A 21,747-nucleotide genomic window follows, 5' to 3' on the forward strand; every position below is an offset into this window, starting at 1 on the left:
GTGTTGTAAATTGTACCAGTCTTTCCCTCTGGTCGCCCACGTCCTTCCCTTGGCATATTGTGTCGTGCCCTCCTGAGAGAGTAGATGGGCGCTTGGTTGACTGTCTGAATGCCCGCACCTCCGATAGGGTGACACTGCACTAGCTCGTCGGAGCAGGAACACACCCCGAGTCTCCGCCAGGGGCAAGGCGTGAGTTCACAGCCCTCTGACTCAGAGGTGGGAGGAGTGAGCTAGAAGTTACCCCTACTCTTCCAGCTGGAAATGACCTCGCTCCTGTCTGGACTGCTCTGATATGGATGGAATGTTGGCTTTGCTCGCGGCAAATGAGCTGTCAGCCTAACTCCTGTTTTTACTTGGCTCTCGTCTCTGTTCAGCACTCTTCCAGGGGATCACCCTCTCCGCTTGAAGGCATTAGTCAGCGTTTCTGCATTGGCCCATGTGAAATGTCAAGTCCGATGGGGAGAGCCGCGTTGATTTAACAAGGTTACATAAGAAGTCGGAGGAGAGCAGGCCACTCAGCCCCTCCTTCCCAATTCTGTGGAATCCTGGCTTACTTAATTGTGGCCGCATCGACCTGTAACGTTGCCTCTCTTTCTCTCTGCAGGTGGGCTGCTGGGTTTCTCCCGTCGGTTCTCATTTCAGAATTCCCACAGCCGCCAATGTTTAGGGGCTTTGATCATAGCGTCAAGGCCACTTTCTCATCTTGACTCTTTTGCTGGTTAAATATCTGTCCAAGGCTGTCCCGAATGCATTCCGTGACCCAATCCCTCTCCGGGGAGGAGTTTCCAAAGAGTACCAACCCTTTTGGGAGACAGCATTTCTTATTTGACGTGTCGTGAAGGGGGCACCACACTTTATTTTGAAATTGTAGCTCCTAATTTCAGTTACCCCCCCACAAGGAGGACCATCCTGTCAGCCTGTAGTGTGTAAAAGCCCCCTCAGAATCCAGTGAGGACACCTCACATTTTTTTGAACTCCAATGAATGGGGGCCCCAATTTTTCCAGGGATGTTAAATCATGTTCAGCCCATTGCTCCAATTGCACTGCGTTTGTGGAAACGCTTCATATTTCAACCCCAGTCGGCTTATAATTAAATAAAACCACAAATTGCCGATACTGAAGATCTGAAGCAAAACCAGAAAGTGCTGGAGAAACTCAGCAGCTCTGGCAGCATCCATGGAGAGAGAGAAACAGTGTTAACTTCTTGGGAACTAATAGCAATTGAGGATACGGAAGGACTGACGTTTTATACGGAAGGAGGGTATAAAACTGGAGAGAGCAAGGGAAGAGATGAGGGTCTTTTCCTATTCATTCACAGGATGAGGACGTTTCTGGCTAGCCAGCATTTATTGCCCATCCCTAATTGCCCAGAATTAGGAGTCAACCACATTGCTGTGGGTCTGGAGTTATGTCTTGGCTCAGACCAGGTAAGGATGGCAGTTTCCTTTCCTAAAGGACATTACTGAACCAGATGGGTTTTTTTCTGATATTTAGCAATGATCATCATCAGACTCTTGATCCCAAATTGTTACTGAATTCAAGTTCCACCATCTGCCATGGCAGGATTTGAACCCAAGCCTCCAGAACATTACCTGGATTAATATCCAGTAATAATACAACTACACCATTGCCTAACCACCCCACCCCCCCAACTCTCCGCCACATGGAATGTATGTAGTGAGTTAGATGTTGCTAAACTCGGATTATCAAAGGCTGCTGAGTTTACAAGGAAAATTGACGAGGGCTCCCCAGTTGTGCAAACTTAAAAATCACATCACACCAGGTTACTGTCCCAACAGGTTTATTTGGAAGCACTAGCTTTCAGTGCCGTCAGGTGTTTGTGGACTGATGAAGGAGCATCGCTCCAAAAGCTAGTGCTTCCAAATAAACCTGTTGGACTGTAACCTGGTGTTGTGTGATTTTTAACTTTGTACACCCCAGTCCAACACCGGAATCTCCACATCATGATCCCCGGTTGTGTTGAGGTTTGTGAGATGAAGAATAGGAGATGGTGCCTTTAGAGCAAATCTGTGATGAAGGTGTTTGATGGGAGTTGTGGTGGGTTGGTACAAATCAGAGTGGCTGTGTCTGACATCCACATCCACAAGAGGAAGTTACCGCACCCGGTTACGACTTAATGCAGGAAGTGATTGGACCACTGCGACAATACTATGGCTTGAACAGGTGAATTTTATCCTGTTTTGTATGACAACAGGTTGAGACAGAGGAGCCAAGCAGTCTGCTCAAAGCCAATAAAGTAAACAGTGTGTGAGGTCTTGGGTTTTTGTTTTAAAGTTGGAACAATAGAAGCAGCCTGAATGGGTGGAGTCAAGCTCCCACAGAATCAGGAGTTTTAGTTATAGCTTTCTGCAATTGCTGGGGTCTTGAAGCTGGATGTAGAAGTTCTTATTCCTCTCTCTGTCACAGCTAAAAGCTGGGGTTCTCTGCCTGCTGCTAGAATTGCATGTGAGACAATCTGTTTTACTGAATTTGCCTTTGCCAAGGGTGTGCTTATGGGATGTTACTAAATTGGAACGGTTAATTAGTAGTGGTTAAAATCTATATTGTTTTGTTAAGCATTTTGAGAGCGTTACAGTTCAGCCAATTCCATTATTTTTATTTTGACTATATTTTAATTTTGGTGTGTGAATAAAGTGTGTTTTGCTTCCAACCTTGGATGCCACATCTTCCCCTTAATATAAGAGAAATACTCTGGGATCTAGACTATCTTAATGTATATTGAGGGGGTTTGGTCTGGTCCATAACACTGTTCCCTAATCAGTTCCAGGACGAGCAGTGGTTGCTGGTGAGTGAGGGGTGGAGAGGGGGTGTGACATGAGTTGAGGGTGGTAGGGCTGCAGGTGTTGTGTGACACTGTGCCTCTGTTGTGACCTTACTGTTTCTTCTTCTTTACCCCCAACCCCCCCCCACCCCGTGCTCCCTCAGGGTGATATCCAGCAGCTGCTGCTGTCAGCAGACCCGAAAGCAGCTTACAGCTACTGTGATCGCTATATCCCCGACTGCGACAGCCTCTTACCATACGCCCTGCGACTCCCGGACCCCGTCTACGAGGAAGAGGTGGGTGTGCTCCCGTGATCTGCTCTTGCTGACTTGCCGCGCTCTCTGCCTGAACCCCTTTGCGCCCCGCCGAATCGACGGAGAACCTGAGAGTCGGGCAAGAGGCCAGTGACCCACATCTCCTCCCTCATCCTGGCCGTGTGTCCCGAGGGAGTCTGCCTTTGGCCTGGACTCGATCTGATCTCGAGGGAAGTGACTGGAGTCCGGCCAGTGGAAACTTAACTCTATCGAGAGAAAGTCCAAAATGACGCAACACCAGGTTATAGTCCAATTACAACCTGATGTTGTCTGATGTTGAACTTTGCCCCACCCCAGTCCAACACCATCCACTGCATATCATGTCAAGAGATATTGCGCTAATTCTCGAACACTCGGGGCTCTCCGTTAAAAACCTAAGCACTGGAAGGTGTTTGCAGGTCCCCCCTGTTTGTTCCCAGTTTTGAAACCTGCAAGGGTCTGGCAGCTTCTGTGGGGGGAGAGAGAGGGAGAGAGAAACAGAGTTAACCCTTCCAAGTCCACTGTGACATTTGTCTTCAGAAGCCTGGCAGACCAGCTGGGTTTTGGCATTATTTCCTGTTCTCATCTTTTTGTTCTTGGGCTTGCAGCTGCTCTTTTCCAAGTTCAGTCTTGCTGCCGTTGTGTTAGGGCTGCAGATATTTGGGAATCGATGACAGCCTAGTCTGGGTTTGGAGCAAGGTGGAATGAGACTGGCTCCTCCGGGGGGGATGGTTCACCTCTCCTCATGTTGTAGCCGGATTTCCGTTTCCATCTCCCCGTGACTGGGAGAGGCAGTGTCACCTCACTCCCTTGTCCAGACCTTTAAGAAACCATTGAGTTGGTATCTAACCAGAACACTTAGGCAGCTGCTTATACTATGGCTGCAAAATTTGGGAGCTGGGGGGGTGGCTGAAATCAGACAACAGGGGGATGTTTAAAGATTCCCCTACAACTATGACCCCCTCTGATCCAGCAGAACGTAACCGATGGGCAGGAAGGACACCTCCCGGTCATCGGAGGGGACTCTCCTGTCGGACAGAATAGAGCCTTGACACAAAGCCCACCTCAGGGTATGCCATTGTATCCTCGGTTAGATCCAAGTCTACCACTGTCAGAAATGATTTCCTCTACAGCTGCCAGCTTCCCAAGGAGCAGGTATTCCTGGTGAGCCCCGTAACCTCACACGGCCAGCTATGGTGATTGGGAACGGGGTCTAGTTTGGAAAGGGATGCCAAGGCAGAAGGGGAATCTGCTCACTCCTGCCCCCCCCCCCCCACCTCCTGACTTTGATTCAGTTGTGTTTCTGTCTTTGTGTGTGTGTGACGTGCTTCTTGTTTTCAGGTTGGTGCTAAGTGAGAGTCTCCGACACCCTCTCACACCACACAGCGGTGTGGAAATTCCGCACACCTCCGAAGGGAAAGGCAGCTCCCCGAGACACTTGGCCTTTCTCATATGATCATTCAGCCTTCTTCACTCGCAATCTTTCTCTGGATGTTCCAGCGTTTCTCTCAGGAGCGCCCTCTACTTCATTTACCTTCTCGGTTTCTCATGACGGCTGGTTTTCCTTACTCCTGCTAATGTGTGTCCAATTCCTCTCTTTATTAGGTTGTCTCCAATGGGATACCATTATCGAACTACTCTAATGCCCTCTGCCCACCCAGTTTCCACCTTCCATAAAAAGGACTTGAGCTCCTCAACTACTCTGCTGATTTACAGTGAATCCCACCCTCCCACCTCCTTCTGTGATGACTGTCTTGAGTTGTCAACCATTCTGGCAATGCCTTCAATTTAAATCTTATGTTTTTGTATTCACATCCTTGAGTTGCCTCATCCACTGTAACGTTCCTCACCCCTACAACCCTCTGGATTTTAACTCCACCCTCCCTGATTCCAGTCACTGCACCACTGAGAGCTATGGACCCTGAACTCTGGAATGTCCTCCCTAAACATCTCCTCCTTTCAACCTCTCTTCTTTTGCCTTCCTCTGCAAAAACATGTGCCTCCCTTGGCAAATCCTCAATCACCATAGCACTCCACTATTGATGCCACGTCTTCTGCCCGTCTCTGGAATTTCCTCCTTAAATCCCTCTGCACCACCTCCTCTCCCTTTTGAGATACTGCTGAAAACCTACGTGTGGTTTGCCTCTCGCAAGTGTTTGTCAAAGAGACATCTTTGGATGTATTCCCAGACAGGTTTTCCAGCTTCAATCAGCTCGCCTGATGTCCAAACAATCTTTTTTCCCAACTCCCACATTTTCAGGGGAAGCTTTGCGATGATCTTAATACACCTTAGGTGTTTCGTTTGGTGTTTCCTGTCAGTGGATCTCAGGTGAGATGGTTTGAGAGAAGGAGAGTGAGTGATAATGGACATAGTAATCCACAGAGACCCAGGGCTCTTGTTCTGGGGAATATTGATCCAACTCCCACAATGGCAACTGGTGGAAATTAAAATAAATTTAAAAGTTAAAGTCTGAAATTGAAAACTGGCCCCAGTGACGAAGACCATGAAGCTAACAATGCTTGTCTTAAGAATTCATCTGCTTCACTAACGTCCTTCAGGGAGGGAAATTTTCTGTTTATACCCGGTCTGTCCTACATGTCACTCCAGACCCACAGTGTAGTATCTCCACAGAGACTGGTATCCCGTTACCAAGTCACCCATTATTTACACGTAGACTCATGCAGCATGGAAGCAGACCCTGCGGTCCAACCACTCCACACTGCTCATGATCCCAAACTAAACCCAGCCTGCTCCTGGCTCAAATACCTCCCAACAATTCCTATTCAAATATCTTTTAAACATTGCATTATGCCCACACCCACCGCTTTCTCAGGAAGTTCCTTCCACATGCGAACCACCCTCTGTCTAAAACATTTTAATTCTCCCTCCACCCACCTTACAAATGTGCTACCAAGCTTCGAAATTCCCCTATCCTCGGGAAAAGACAAATACCATGTAACTCTATTATATACCTCTCATTATTTTACATGCATCTATAACGTCGCCTCTCAACCCACTACACTCCAGTGAAAAAAACTCCCAGCCTATCCAGCCTCTGTCTATAACTCAAACCCCCTATACCTGGCAATATCCTGGTAAATCATGAACAGTCCTTAACTCTAGCACTGCCTCGTCAGAGTCAACTTTCAGAGTGAACCTCTGACCCTCCTGTTTATGTCTGATGAAGGGCTTTTGCCCGAAACATCGATTTTCCTACTCCTCGGATGCTGCCTGACCTGCTGTGCTTTTCCAGCACCACTCTAACCTAGACTCTGATTTCCAGCATCTGCAGGACCCACATCTGCCTGTTGATATCTGTCAGCCAAGACTCCCTGATTGGACCAGGTTAACAGCCCCAGTCAGGGGATTCATATTCTATGAGCTTCCTCTGGCTGACCTCGTTACAATCACTGCACGCAGCACCGTGGTTGACTTTTAACTACCCTCTGAAATGGGACAACACCAGGTTATAGTCCAACAGGTTTAATTGGAAGCACTAGCTTTCGGAGCGCTGACAATCACCTGATGAAGGAGCGTCGCTCTGAAAGCTAGTGTGCTTCCAATTAAACCTGTTGGACTATAACCTGGTGTTGCGTGATTTTTAACTTTGTACACCCCAGTCCAACACCGGCATCTCCAAATCTGAAATGGAACACCAATTCAAGGGCGGTTAAGGGCAGGTAACAGTCACGCTCTCACCCCATCAAAGAAGAAGACCGATGAGATGAATCTTTACATTATTGGAGACTCTGGGACAAGCGTCTGTCTAACCTTGACTGATCTTGACGTCACAATCGCAAATTGCCTGAAGGGTGGCCAACTCGGAACAATGGAGGTGTTCCTCTCCCTCATGAGAGAAGATGGTGGTCTCACCTTTTTTGCCCCTGCCCCCTACCACCGGCTCTCCCCCCCCCCCCCCCCCTCTTCCTCTCTGTATGTCTCCTCCGCTTCAGTCTGTCTTTCTCGCTGCTTTTTACAGACAGCCACCACCCGGCCCCGCCACAAAAAGAGGAGGAAGGGTCGCAAACGCTCTAGAAAGAAGGGCAAGGGCAAATCAAAGAAATCGAAAAAAAATCGCAGAAAGAAGAAGAAAGATCGGGCTGCTCGGCAAAAAATAGAAACTTTTGGGGTTGGGGAACAGGTAGACACGAAAACAAAAAATCCGATTGAGCTCCTTCTTAGGACAATGTAGGAGGAGCTTGGATGAGCTTTAATGATTGATACATATGATACGGCTAACACAGACTTAATACAGCCTTGCGGACCTCGATAAAGCCCTGTTCATATTACACTCCCAGTCTAGACGTTCTTAGTAGCCCCTTCATGAGATGTGCGTTTGTCCCAGTGAGAGTGGGAGGGGTGGACTTTGAGGAGGTGAGGAGATGGAGGTGAAGCAGAATCAACAGTTTGGCAGTTAGCTTTCTTCTCGGGAGATCGGATAGCTCAGTTGGCTGGGCAAATGGTTTCTGATCATCACGGGTTCAATGCCCACACCGGCTGAAGGTTACCCCGAAGGACTGTCCTTCTCAACCTCTCCCCTCGCCTGAGGCCTGGTGACCCTCAGGCAAAAGCAGCCCCAGCTCTCTCCAATGAAAGAATGAGACAATGGTGCTAGCGAGTTTTGAGAAGATTTGTAGCTCAGGTTGAGGTTCTGGATGTAGGCTTGCTCGCTGAGCTGGAGGGTTCGTTTTCAGACATTTCTTCACCATACTAGGTAACACCTTCAGTGAGCCTCCGGACAAGGCCAGAATGGTGCCTTTACCAATTAATGTTAACTGAGAAAGGTAATCAAGGTCGAAAATTGTTGGCCAATGACTTCTGATTGATTAGTTCCTGGCGTCCAAATGCTCCTCTGTTTGGAATGCACAAATGTGCTCGGGATCCGACAGTGGTTCTTTCAAAACGTTCACTCTCTTCACTGTTATTGTAAAATCGGGGTTGGCACCTGGTGACTTCAGACCCAGTTTTCCGGCACGTTCTCCTCCATCCTGAGTTGAAACTATTTTGCCATCCCTTTAGTGTTGCTGGGTCAAAATGCTGGAACCCCCACCCCTCCCACACACAATGTACCTGCACCAAATGCACTGCTGCAATTCAAGATGGCAGCACACCCCCACCTTCTCCAGGGCAGCTAAAGATGGCCAATCAGTGGTGACCTAGCCAGCAATGCCCCGTGCTCCTGAATGAATAATTTGTGTACCCTAAAATATTTGTCACACCATTAAACACAAGTCTGATCAAAACCTTTGAGGTTTTGTGCCACAGTTCCAGGTTTGTTCGCTGCAAACATTGGGACAGTCCTCATTGGGAATCCCTGCTGTCAGCATCTGAAAGGTAACAGCTAGCTTGGGTCAGGAAGGGACCATTCAGGATCCTCTAGAATCTTGTACTATTCAGTAAGATCTGTATCTCAATTCCGGCCCCTTGTGTTCCATATCCCATAGTGTCCAACAGGTCGCATCTCTTGACGGATTTGATTGGATGCATAGAATTGCAGAGCGTTTCCAAGGAAGGGTGTGCCATCGATGGACGAGAGAGGGGTGGTGGGATTGGTGGAGTATTTAGGGTATTGGGATTGCGTCTGGGGTCCAAGGTTTGGGAACTGAGAAGAATTAGTGCGAGAAACTGGGGTTCGGTTTTGTGCATCAACTGGTGATAGTGGGAAGAAAGCTCCTCCCCATGGCCCGTACTCTGACCAGGTTCCGTGTAATCTGAATGGGGCTTGAGGTGCTTATTTCTGGCAAGACGACTGAATGTGTCACTGATAATCGCAATGCGTTGCTTCACAGCTGTAACTGAACACAATAATCTGGCTTTCTGCCCGTACTGCGTTGCTCGACTTTAACATCACGCATTATTCAGAGTCGCTTTTGCGCTGCCCCACAGGCTGATTTTGTTTTAATCTTCAAGGTTTTCTCTGTCTGTAAATTGTCGAACTCCAGTCCGAAGGTAGGTTGCCGGGTGTGGAGTGACGGACGTGTCCAGGCGCTTTTTGAAGTCAGGAGGGGGCAGCTATTGGGTTGTACCGGTTAGAAGGTAGAACATAGGACAATACAGCACAGAACAGGCCCTTTGGCCCTCAATGTTGCGCTGACCTGTGAACTATTCCCCTTTCATCACCCTTAGGCTACACTACACTTAGGCTGCAGGTCCGTTTGGAATCCTGTAGTGTCCCCCCCCCCATCGCTGTCACCTTTTCAGATGTTACACCGGTCACCGAGACTCCCTCAGATGGGGCTTAACCCCCATCCCCAGGCGTTGTCCTTGGGGAGCGAGCTCAGCTGCTCCAGGGTGCACCAGGCCATTTGCTTCATTGGTCAAGAGGGATACCGACCAAATGTGGGCAATTGGAACTAGCTGAGTGGGCACATTGGTCGGCATGGAGCAATTTGGGCATGAGGAACAGGCTTCCAGAGAGAGAGGGAGGGAGGACTCATCGGAGTGAGGACAGCATGGATAGGGGCCCTTCAGCCCAAACTGCTCCATGCTGACCATGGTGCCCACTCAGCTAGTTCCACATTTGGTCTGTATCCCTCTTAAAGTCTTCCCATCCATGTACGGAACCAAATGTTCTTTAAACATTTCATGTAGAAGCCCTCCGATGACGGTGAGTCCGGAATATGGCCTCCTGTTCCGTGCTGCGTTACATTTGGGATGGACTCCTGCTGTGGTCACATGGTCAATAGAGCGAGTCAGAGGCAGACATTGTGTCTTCAAGGAGGAGCTCGCTATAGCTCTTAAAGGGACCAAGGGATATGGGGATGAGCTCAATGATCAGCCATGATCATATTGACTGGTGGGGCTTACTCCTGCTCCAGTTCCTTAGCTCAGGTAACAGGGAAGGGCAGGGGGGGGAGCTGATCCCCATCCTATCCCAGTTCCACACCCCCCCCCCTGCCCTCCTCCAACCCCCCTGAACAAAATCACAGCCAGAGAAGGGTCAGTCCAGGCCTACTGCTCAGGTGCCTAACATCCTTTCGCTTTCTCCCCAGGACAAGGAGCAGCCTCAACTAGAGGAAGCAGAGAATAATTACGATTATTTCCTTGGTGCGGAATACTACACTGATTTGGAGTCGGTCCTCCTCAACTCCTCTGCGAACGCTGAGGTTGGAGCAGAAAACGTGACCGACCACGAGGTAACCCCTTTGCCTGAAAGCCGGGGTTCCTTTAAGATCCCCCGTCCACACGCAGTTGCTGACGGTGCAGAGGGATGGTTGAGGCTCAGTGGAGCATGAGCATGGCTAATGGACAGACCTCCGGAGAGATTAACCTTCAGGAGGCGTGGCTGATGTGAGCTGTCCCTTTGTCAGGGATCAGGAATAATTCCACAGTCGGTCTCCTGTTCCCACTCCCCAGTGCAAAGTGAGATTGAAGTTCCACTCCCTTTGTACCCTGTCCCCTCTCCAACATGTGACTGTAGAGAATTCCCACCCCGCCCGGGGGAATTCCCAGCAGCCTATATTTCACCACAGATTGGGTCTTGGTGAAGGGAGAGAGTGCACTGGCATGGACCTATCACAGACTGACCTTTGGTTGGCTGGCAAACCCAAAGGGTGGTTCACCAGGAAGTTGCTGGATTGGCCATTTTGCTGCTTTCTGACCGACTGCAATCACTGACTCAGGAATCACTGATTGTTAAGTGGCTACTACTGTGTCATTAGGCTTTTAATCTCTCTCTCTCCTCCCTCCCTCCCTTCCTCTCCTCTCTTTATGTCTCCTCTTTCTCCTCTCTTCCTTTTTATCTTTCCTCTCTCTTTCTCTCTCCCCTCATCTCCCTCCTCTCACTGTTTCCCTCCTTTTTGCTCTCTCTCTGCCTCCTATCTTCTCTCTTTCTCTCTCTTCATGCTCTCCATCTCCCTCTCTGTGACTCCCCTCTCTATCTTTGTCTCTTTGCCGTCTCTTCAATGTCTCTCTGCCTTCTTTCTTCTGTCTCCTCTCTCCCTCTCTCTCTGTTTGACAACGGTGGACTAATGGGACCCTTGAGTGTTTCCTTGGAGATTACCTGCTCGTTTTGCCTTGTCCGGGGAGTTTTGAGTGTGCTGGCTATCATTGTCCTCTCTACCAGCAGAGAGAAGGTAGACTGCCCCCTCCTCTCACCTTGGGCCAGTAGGGATCACCCTGCCAGTTGGGATCACCCCTGACAGTCAGGAATGGATTCCTAATCGTCATCAGACTCTTAGTTCCAAACATCCACTTCAACCGTGGCAGGATTTGAACCCAGATCCCCAGAACCTTATCTGGGTCGCTGGATTAACAGTCCAGCGATAATGCCACTAGGCCATTGCCTCCTTGCTTGGGGATGGCTGGGTTTTTGACAAAGATGTATGCAAACAATGAGGGCCATTGAACCGATCTGAGGGAAGTAGCTTAGACTGTGGGAGGAAACGGGAGCACCCAGAGGAAACCCACGCAGACACGGGGAGAAGGTGCAAACTCCACACGGAGCCACCTAAGACTGGAGTTGAAACTGGGTCCCTGGTTCAGTGAGGCAGCAGAGCTAACCACTGAGCCACCGAGCACTGAAGGCCGGGAGGTGTTGTTGCTCCAATAACTAGTTGAGATGGTGGCGTTGCGGTCATGTGATGGGACCCATCGTCCTGAGGCATGACTGATGCTTTCAGGATGTAGGAGCGGGAACGCAGTTTCAAATCTCACCAGGGCAGCTGATGGAACTGAAAGTACGCTGCATAAAATCTGGGATCAGAAGCTAGTCTGGGAGTCGATGACAGTGAAAATCTGCTGTCCCTTTCCTACATGTGACTCCAGACCTGCTCAGCCTTAGAGCCAGCTTTTAACTGCTCCCTGAAAGGACTGGGTGAGTTTGAGGGCAATTAGGGAGGGCATCAGAACACAGGTTACATGGTCGGCAACACCCCGGTCCCGTGAAAAATTAATTTGCCACCTTTTTGATGACAGACCATGCAAGAGGAACTCATTGAAGAATCTGAAGGTCCCTTTACAAGCGAGTATGGAATCAGACATTATGGTACAGATATCAACGATTACTTCGATGAAGACTATGATGACCAGTGGAATGAGAGATATGGACCAGCTGTACGAGTTGATATACAAGATACCCTGGTAAACCAAATATTCTCATCTTTTAAAATTATTTATTTCAGTTAGTAGTTTAGATGCATTATATTTCGATTATTCCTGAACAAAGCTACAATGCAGTCAAAGCTTTTTGTCTGTCACCCACCAGGACAGATGCAAGAATTCCAAATTTTCAAGGAAACAACCATTTTTGAGTATATTTACACTTATGTGAATTTGTTTAAACCATTTGGTTGACAAAATGTCCCTCATTGATCAACATTACATTGAAGAATGCCTCAGATGAGCTAAAGATTTCCACTCTGATGATTAATTTAAAATAGATACACTATCCCACAGAGGACAGATGCCCTTCTAATAAGCATAGGTGAGCCACATTTCAAGCCCAAGTGTTTATCTTAAATCAGTTGTTAAGTGTAAATCTTAGCACATTTAGGATTGTTGACCAAATGATGTCCAAGGCTGGCCCATCTCCTCTTCTTTGCCACTGTTAAACTGTTAGTCAGAAGCATTCACGGGGGGAATGCCATAACAAGGCATTTGTAGTCATAGGATCAGCAGGTCTAATTGGGTAGATATCTAGGAGAAAGTGAGGACTGCAGATGCTGGAGATCAGAGTCGAGAGTGTGGTGCTGGAAAAGCACAGCAGGTCAGGCAGCATCCGAGAAACAGGAGAGTCAACGTTTTGGGTTCCTGATGAAGGGCTTATGCCCAAAATGTTGATTCTCCTGCTTCTCGGATGCTGCCTGACCTGCTGTGCTTTTCCAACACCACGTTCTCGACTGGGTAGATACCTGGGGGAGTCATCATGTGATGTCAAGTTCTGAACAAGAGTCAGTCTGGGCTCAGAGGACAACACCTCCAGGAGCAGGCCCTTCAAGCAAGCTCAAAATATTCTCTCTGTTCCTCTCTCCACACGTGCTGGGTTTTCTGCAGCATTCTCTGTCATTATGTGAGGATCTAGCCCTGACAGAATCATAGAATCCCTACTGTGTGGGAGATGGCCATTTAGCCCATCCAGTCCACACCAGCCCTCTAAAGAGCATCCCACTCAGATCTGTAACCCTGCATTTCCCATGTCCTAGCCAGCACATCCCTGGACACTGCAGGGAAACTGAGCATGGCCAATCCACCCTAACTTACACATGATTGGACTGTGGGAGGAGACCCAGGCAGACATAAGGGATAATGTACAAACTTCACATAGACAGTCACCCAAGGTCAGAATCGAACCCAGGTCCTTGGTGTTGTGAGACTGCAGTGCTAACCACCGAGGAATCGTGCCAACAGGTTGTGAAGGAAGCCTGCATTTAAACAAAGTGACAATTCACATTTGGATGAACGCCCAGCCATTGTGAATGTCCTGAAGTGTACCAGTGACTCTATGTGCTCCCCCTGTCGGGTCATCCGAGTCGAGATGTGTTTGAAATCAACAGTATGCATTGAACCAAATTAAAAAAGGGGTGGGTGGAGCTGTGGCAAAAGTCCAACCCTTAAAACAAACTTAAAAACTAGCTTAAGATTTGATTGTGAGAGGTGAAAATGCAGTTCCAGCTCCCGCACGGAAAATGAAATGCATTCATTTAGCATCAGGTAAGCCAACTTGGAGGCGATGTTAAAAATCACACATCACCAGGTTTAATTTGGAAACACTAACTTTCGGAGCAGCACTCCATCATCAGGTGATGTGATTGTTAACATTGTCCACCCCAGTGCAAGTCCAAGTCATGGAGGTGATGTGTGACAGTGCAATTGGGGGGAATCAAATTGGTGTGGCAACATTCACTTTTACGTGCATAGAGCCATAGAGGTTTACAGCATGGAAACAGGCACTTCGGCCCATCTTGTCCATGCCGCCCAGTCTTCACAATTAATCTAACCCCATTTGCCTGCGTTCAGTCCATATCCCTCCAAATCCATCCTTTCCATGTACCCGGCTAAATGTTTCCTAAATGATAAAGTTGAACTCCCTTCCGTACCTCTTGCAGTCTGGAGCTATGGATGGTGACGGGAGAGGTTCCCATGGTCTGTTCATCACAGAGCTCACCTCGTTCTAACTGCCCATTATTGGCGTTTCTTTGAGCACATTACGGATGCAGCCTGTTCAGCCATTGGGTCCAAGAGTGAGTCTTGAATGTAGAGGTTCCAGCTCAGAGGCGGGAATCATCTTGCTGCCCCACTGTAGCTTTTTTCTATCAGACATTTTTGAACCAACCTGTTTTGAGATTTTATTACACAGCTGTGGAGCAGATGGGACTTGAACCCTGACTCAGCCGCTACCGCAAGAGCCCCAGCAGTTTCTGTTCATGTGTGTTTAAGGTACTTCATCAGTGAATATCTCCCACCTGTTTTGTCCTTAGCCTTAACAGTACAATCGATAAAACGTTAACGGGAAATAACGCAGGGCTGTCGTGTGTTAGTGCAACGTATGGTACATGGTGACACGTTTTGAAGCAAGTTGGTTTTACTGTGACTGGTGCTGTTCTCTGGCCCTCATTCTGGGGTGTTGTGTTATTTCTAGAAGTCGAGCCTGAAAGGAGAGAAGGGGGAGAAGGGAGCGCCTGCAGTCATTGAGCCTGTGAGTATGCGGTTCTGGTCCCTCCTTTGACCCTGCGCTGTGGTTTTTGTTAGGCCCCTCACCTCTGCCTGGCAGTGTTACCCTGTCCTGCCCTGGGCATCCATGGGTATCTCTCGCCCTCTCTGAATCCGAAACCATAAACATTAGTGGCCTATTCAATCACGTAGGGCATCGCATTCCCTGCCCGATCCTGGTCTCAGGGCATTCCTGCGCGTGGACAGTTTCGGTAAGAGCTACCGGATTGCCACCAGGGTAGGGGAGATGAACACTGGCTAATTGCTTTCTCTCCCCACCACTGCCCCCCGTTACTGGCTGGTGGTAAACTAAGGAGTGAATTTGGGTCATTGTCCCTCTGTTCTATACAGTGTAGTGCTTTCACTCAGGGGGAGAAAGGAAAGATCCTTTTTGGAAATCATCTCACTGTCCCCGCTCCTTCCCCTCCAGGCTTGCTCCATTCAACAGGGCCACGGCTGATCCATTATCCAAACATCACTTTCTCACAGCATTCCCTGGTGTCTTTGTCTTCAACATTCTCAGCGACTGAGCTCCCTCTGCAGTAAAGAATTCCAAAGGTTCACTACCCTCTGAGTAAAGAAATATCTCCTGATCTCAGTATATCTCCTCCAACTGTCAAAGACCTGCTCTGATTCTGAGACTTCTCCCCCATGCCCTTCCTGCACCTACTATTACAGCCCTGTATGAAGTGTATATGTTTCAGTCAGATCCACCCCCCTCGTTCTTCGAAACTCTGAGGATACAGGGCCAGTCTCTTACACATGCGCGAATACACACATACATGCGCACACACACACGACACATACACACATGCATGTACACACACACAGACAAATATGTGCACACACGTGTACACATATATATGTACACACACACATACGTACACACGTACATACACATGTTCACACACAAAGGTACACACAGATACATATGCATACATACAAACACACATACATACACACATGTATGTACACACACCAGACACACACATGTACACACACAAATATATGCACACAGTGTACACACACATGCACATACACACATATACATACACACACATCAACATGTGTATGTACACACACACCAGACACACACACACACACACACAAATATATGCACACACATACGTGCACACAGAGACACACACATACATACACACATGTATGTCCACACACACACACACACACACGCGTGCGCATGCGCGCGCACACACACACACACACACACATACACACACGTGTATATCGCCTTATAGATTGGTACTACTCAAACCAACAGCGATTAAGTCCTTACATTTACATTTTTGTGTTTCGTTTGAAGGGAATGTTGCTGCCTGGACCTGCAGGACCCCAGGGACCTCAGGTAAGTGTTTGTTTATAAAAAACAAGCTTCTTTTTCACATTTTAATGTAATTTGGTGACTGACCCCCCCTCCCCTCCCCCCCCCCCCCCCCCCCCCCTCCCGAGCCATTCCACTGGAAGACTGTCTGCAGTCTGTGCGGACCAGACACCTCAGGGTCTGACATAAACCCACATCAGTCTAGCCTCACGTACATGTACAGCAATGAAAGAGGCCATTCAGCCCATGTCAGTGTTGTCTAACAAAGATCTGACTACACTCACCCCATTTCCCAGCTTTTACACAGCTACAACAAGGGAAGTGAGTGCGTAAAGAAAGGATTCCCTCTCAACCCTCACTGCTTCAAGGAAGATAGCCATGGCCTTTCCTATCAACCCTCCTAGCTCAGACCCTGTAGCTTTCTGGTCTAGGCTGTTATTGGATTTCCAGCTCATTTGACTCACTATGCTCAGCATCGAGAAGGTCCAGAAGAGGGGCACAACTCCAGCCTACCTTATGACCATTAAATTGTGCTCCGTGCTCGGTCATGGGAACAGTTTCTCCCTACATGCTCTGCCCAGATACCTTGTGATGTTGGAAATATCTGTCGTGTAGTGGTTAAAACACTCACCTCACACGCGGAACGGCACGGTGGCACAGTGGATAGCACTGCTGCCTCACAGCACCAGAGACCTGGGTTCAATTCCCACCTCAGACGGCTATCTGTGTGGAGTTTGCACATTCTCCCAGTGTCTGTGAGGGTTTCCTCCGGGTGCTCTGGTTTCCTCCCACAGTCCAAAAATGTGCAGGTTAGGTGAATTGGCCATGCTGAATTGCCCGTAGTGTTCGGCGAAGGGGTAAATGTAGGGGCATGAGTTTGGGTGGGTTGTGGGTCGGTGTGGACTTGTTGGGCTGAGGGGCCTGTTTCCACACTGTAAGTAATCTAATCCCTGATTCGAAAGTGGGCAGAAACAGTGACACGCCCTCATTATCGGGGAGTGAGCTGAACATAGCTTGTCATTAACTATTCAAAATGACGACTGCTGAAGTTTTTTGCTGTATTGATTGCTGTAAAATGCAAGTGACAATAAGTAAGTCATTCATTCATTTGCTCGCATCCCCTTCTCAAGAAGGAAAACAGCCCCAAACTCTCCAATCTGTCCACACAACTGAGGTCCATTTTTGTTCCCTAGCCATAGTGCTCACTGACCAGACCAATAGCTATCAGCCGTCTCTGTTTGTGTTGTTTTTGCATCAGGCAGGCGTTTGGTTTTTATTCCCCGGGAATGAGCATCACTGGCCGGGTCAGCGTTAATTGTTCATCCCAAGTTGCCCCTGAGAATTTTCTGGAGAGCTCAGAATCCTAGAGTGTTATGGCTCATTGTGTCTGCGCTGGTTATCTAAGAACTATCTTTACTAGCCCTGTTTTCTCCACAATTTACCCAAAGCCTTGTACGTTATGCATTTCAACTGATCCCCTAAATACTTCTGAAAGGGTTGTGATTGTTCTCACATCTATCACCTTTTCAGGTAGTGAGTTCCAGATTCCCAGCCCCTTCAGGGTGAGAGAATGTTTTCCTCAGTTCCCTCTGCGCCTTTCAATTGTACTCCCTGGTTATTAACCCCTCTACTTGTTGGAGAGGTTTCTCCCTATCTGGAATCCCCACAGTGTGGGAGCAGGCCATTCAGCCCATCAAATCCACACCGACCCTCTGTAGAGCATCCCACACTAACTCAGTCCCCTACACTAACCGTACATTTCCTTAGGCTGGACATTATGGGCAATTTCCCATGGCCAGTCCACCTAATCTGCACCTCTGGGAGGAAACCAGAGCAAACCCCACACAGACACAGGGCAAACTCCACATAGACAGTCGCCCAAGGCTGGAATCGAACCCAGGTCCCTGGTGCTGTGTGGCAGCATCGCTAACCACTGAGCCACCGTGCTGCTCATGTCTGTGCCTCTCACAACTCTGTACATCTCAATCAGGACCTCCCTCAGCCTTCTCTGCTCAAGGAAGACCCACCCCAGCCTATCCACTCCCTCTTTGCTTGGTGGATCTGGGGCTGAATGGCCTCCTCCTCTCTTCAGAGCTGAACGGCTCCAGCCCAGGTATTTTAACATCGCCTGGAATATTCCCTGTCCCTCATGATGACTTTCCCTGCTCCACATACTGGGGCTTTGCTGCCTCTGAGATATCGATCCGACTGATGTACATGTGTCTGGAGTCAAGCATTGACTTCTGAGTGGGTGCTCAATGATGAGATACAAATCAAAGGAGCAAGACGGAAATTAGAAAGAAATTGCAGCCAGTTTCTTTGCAGCAGATCACAGCAAGCCCCATTATTTTTGGTTTCACTCACGATGGGTCTCGCTGTTTTTTTGATTAGGACTGGGAAGGGGCTCAGCTTTCCCAGTGTCGTCAGGACATTTACACTGTATTGGCTTTTGGAGAAGGCCTAATCAAACAGAAACCCTTCTCTTTCGCTTTGAAATGTGCCGACATAACTAAATCAGTTATGTCCCAAACCCTGAACCCTGTTCACCTTGATTGGCAACAAGTCAGATTTGTTCCCTCGCGCTCCCGATGAGGACGGGGAAGCTGGTGCATTGATGTAACGCCTGTCACATCCTGAAGGCGCTTTGTGGCCCCCCCGGGACTACTTTCCATTGCGTTGCAGCAGGAAATGCAGCATCCAGTTTGCACCCCGGCAAACCCAAACAGACAGCGCTGATAGACGGAGTGACAGCGATTGAGGGATAAACATTGGTAAGGATACGGGGGTGGGGTTGTTATTGTGCGGTAGGATCCAGCAGGGATATCTGAGGCTGAGTGGAAGGAGGGTGCAGAGGATGGTTCTCTTGGTAATTGGATGAAAATTTGATTGTGTGTTTGGGAAATGAGTAGGCCCGTGTTGATGGTGCATGAGTCGGGATAGAAATCTGACCGGAAGTGTATCTGGACTCTGACTAATCAACAGTTTTGTCTCTGGTGTTTTGACCAAGTCCTCCATGGAACTGTGAAGCTGGATCATTTTCTTTTGCCTGAGAGGCTTGTCCTTCATTGCTGGGGGGACTGTGTTTAAAAGCAGGGAGGTTAGGTTGCAGCTGTATAGGGTGCTGGGTGAGGACACACCTGGAGTACAGTGCGCAATTTTAGTCTCCTTACTTGAGAAAGGATGGACTGGCACTGGAGGAGGTGCAGAGGAGATTCACTATGTTGGCTTCAGAGTTGAGGGGGTTGGCTTATGAGGAGAGACTGAGTACACAGGGATTACATTCATTGGAATTTAGAAGAATGAGTGGGGTATCTTATATAAACATATAAAATTATGAAGGGAATAGATGAGATAGAAGCAGAGAGGATGTTTCCACTGGCAGATGAGACTAGGATAAGAGGGCATGCCCTCAAAATTAAGGGGAGCGGATTTAGGACTGAATTGAGAAGGAACTTCTTCACCCAGAGGGTTGTGAATCTATGGAGTTCCCTGCTCAGTTGAGGCTTCCTCATTAAACCTATTTAAAGCGAAGACGGATAGTTTTTTGAACAGTAAAGGAATGAAGGGTGAGCGGGCGGGAAAGTGGAACTGAGTCCATGAAAAGACTAGCCATGATCTTATTGAATGGCAGAGCAGGCTCGAAGGGCCAGACGGCCTACCCCTGCTCCCGGTTGTTATCTTCTGATGTGGGATTCATTGTCCCATGCGCCTTCAACAGTGTAGCACTCCCTCAGTACTGTCCTGGTAGTGTCGACCAACACTTTGTGCTTGATACCTTCAAGTAATTTCGGAACTCTCAGCCTGAAGACTCGGGGAGTTGTAGTGACACTGCGGGGGAAGAGATCACCACCCCCTGAACCACGGGTTTGGGTCCCATGCCAGGGCTTGTGCTCGTAGTGTAACCAGACGGGGGCACAACACTGACAAACTGTTGCATTGTTGGACGAGCCATTGATCCGAGACACCGCTCTGCCTGCTCTGGTAAACCCTCTTGCATCTCGTGCTGTAAAGAGCCAACATCCTCTTGGCTGATGGTTGGGTCACTATTCCTCTCACTCAACGCCAGTAAAAGAGAACAAATTCAACACTGTTTCATATTTTGTGAAACATTTCGTGCGGAAACTAGCTACTGTTTTGTTGAGACAGCAGCAGCCAAGATCTCTTGTTTGGAGATACCCTGGAACTGTCTGCCTGTCATTCCAGAAAGAATGCAAATCCTTCTATCAGGTTAGAGCAAGCTGTAGGAGAGGCTTATTTTATAGAGCTTGTTTCTTATTGAAAAGCTGAGCTAGCTGAAATCGTCAGTTTGAAAGTTTAATATGAGGTGGTGTGCATTGAATGGAAACATGCAGAGCTGAAGGCACTGAGCTACCTGGGGACCCTGGCTGGTTATGGTCACAGTAATGAGCTGGGATGTGAAGGGTGAATGCAGATCAGATATTGCAGTGTCACTTGTTCAGATGCAGTCGGGATTATCAGTGGCAATGTCTTACGGTCCCTTTACGTCACAGAGTTCTTGTCCTCCCAGTCCGTAGGAGGTACCAATGGCTTCTGATGGTGGACTTACAGACAGAGAGACTCGGTATGAGGGAGCACAGGCCACTTTAAGAAGCCTCTTTCCCCGGCACAGAGTTCCCATAGCGAGCAGACGTGCAGGACCCCGTTTTTGGATTTGTGATCAGGTTGTGAGCAGTGCTGTCAGGGCCAGTACCTTATTCAACCCTCACTAAAGCCCCAGCAAGAGGGTTCGAACCCCCTTTCATATACTTGCACCTGGAGAGCAGGCACATGCAAGCTGCGACCCAGTGACAGTGAAGGGTTGAGGGAGATTCTGGGGTCCTCTGGTTGTACGTTGAATTGGAGCTGTTATTAGGCCATTCGACCCGATTCATAGGCACAGAAAGTAGGAGCAGGAGCAGGCCATTTGGCCCTTTGAGACTGTTCCACCATTCGGTATGATTATGGTTGACCATTCAACCCCATTCCCATTTTGGCCCCATTCCCTTTGATGCTTTTCCTCCAAAGAGCTATATCAAATTCCTCCTTGAAACGATTCAATGTTTTGGCCAACCACCTTCTCTGACAGAGAATTCCACAGGCTCCCCCACTCTCTGGGTGAAGACATTTCTCCTCAGCCCAGTCAAAAATGGCCTACCCCATGTATTTAGTCTGTGACTCCTGGTTCAGGACTCCCTTGGTCATCAGGAATGCCCTTCATACGTTTACCCTATCTAGCCCTGTTAGAGTTTATAGGTTCCTTTTCCGTCTGGGACTTTGCCTCCACTTTCTCAACCATTTCCCTATATGCCTCCATCTCCACGGAGTCCAACAGCTTGTCTATCCCTGCCTGAAAAGTGTGGAAGCTCAACGTTTTGGGCTGGAAACTTCCAAAGATTCATGACCCTTTGATTGAAGTAATTCCTTGCTAGCTCAGTCTGAAATGATCACGCCTTCGCAAATCTCAATGTAGACCCTTACCAAGTTCCTTCTGAGACTGGAATGGGACCTCTCATACTTCCAAATCCCAGAGCACACAGACAGTTACTCTGCTGAATTTATTCTCTGATGGTGTGTGTGTGTGTGTGTGTGTGGACCTCCAAGGCTAGTGTGTGGCTGTGAAACCAGACGTCAATGCGCCCCACACCGATTAGCTTCTGCCTAACCTCTGAGCATCGGGGGAGCA

At 48.5% G+C, this 21,747-nt stretch overlaps 1 protein-coding gene across 2 annotated transcripts in view; it reads left to right on the forward strand.

Moving 5' to 3' along the window:
• LOC140468141 (uncharacterized) overlaps positions 1–21,747 on the forward strand; it is a 318,469-nt gene that overhangs the window by 94,765 nt on the left and 201,957 nt on the right. Inside the window, exons 5-10 of one of the 2 annotated variants that reach the window (XM_072564343.1) lie at positions 2,947–3,078; positions 7,056–7,217; positions 10,069–10,212; positions 11,993–12,157; positions 14,655–14,711; positions 16,047–16,088. In XM_072564343.1, coding sequence (XP_072420444.1) covers positions 2,947–3,078; positions 7,056–7,217; positions 10,069–10,212; positions 11,993–12,157; positions 14,655–14,711; positions 16,047–16,088 — 702 coding nt within the window. The remainder of the gene's footprint in view (positions 1–2,946; positions 3,079–7,055; positions 7,218–10,068; positions 10,213–11,992; positions 12,158–14,654; positions 14,712–16,046; positions 16,089–21,747) is intronic. The other variant, XM_072564344.1, reaches the window with a different exon arrangement.

This window comes from Chiloscyllium punctatum, chromosome 46, assembly GCF_047496795.1.
Source record: "Chiloscyllium punctatum isolate Juve2018m chromosome 46, sChiPun1.3, whole genome shotgun sequence".
Lineage (NCBI taxonomy): Eukaryota > Metazoa > Chordata > Chondrichthyes > Orectolobiformes > Hemiscylliidae > Chiloscyllium > Chiloscyllium punctatum.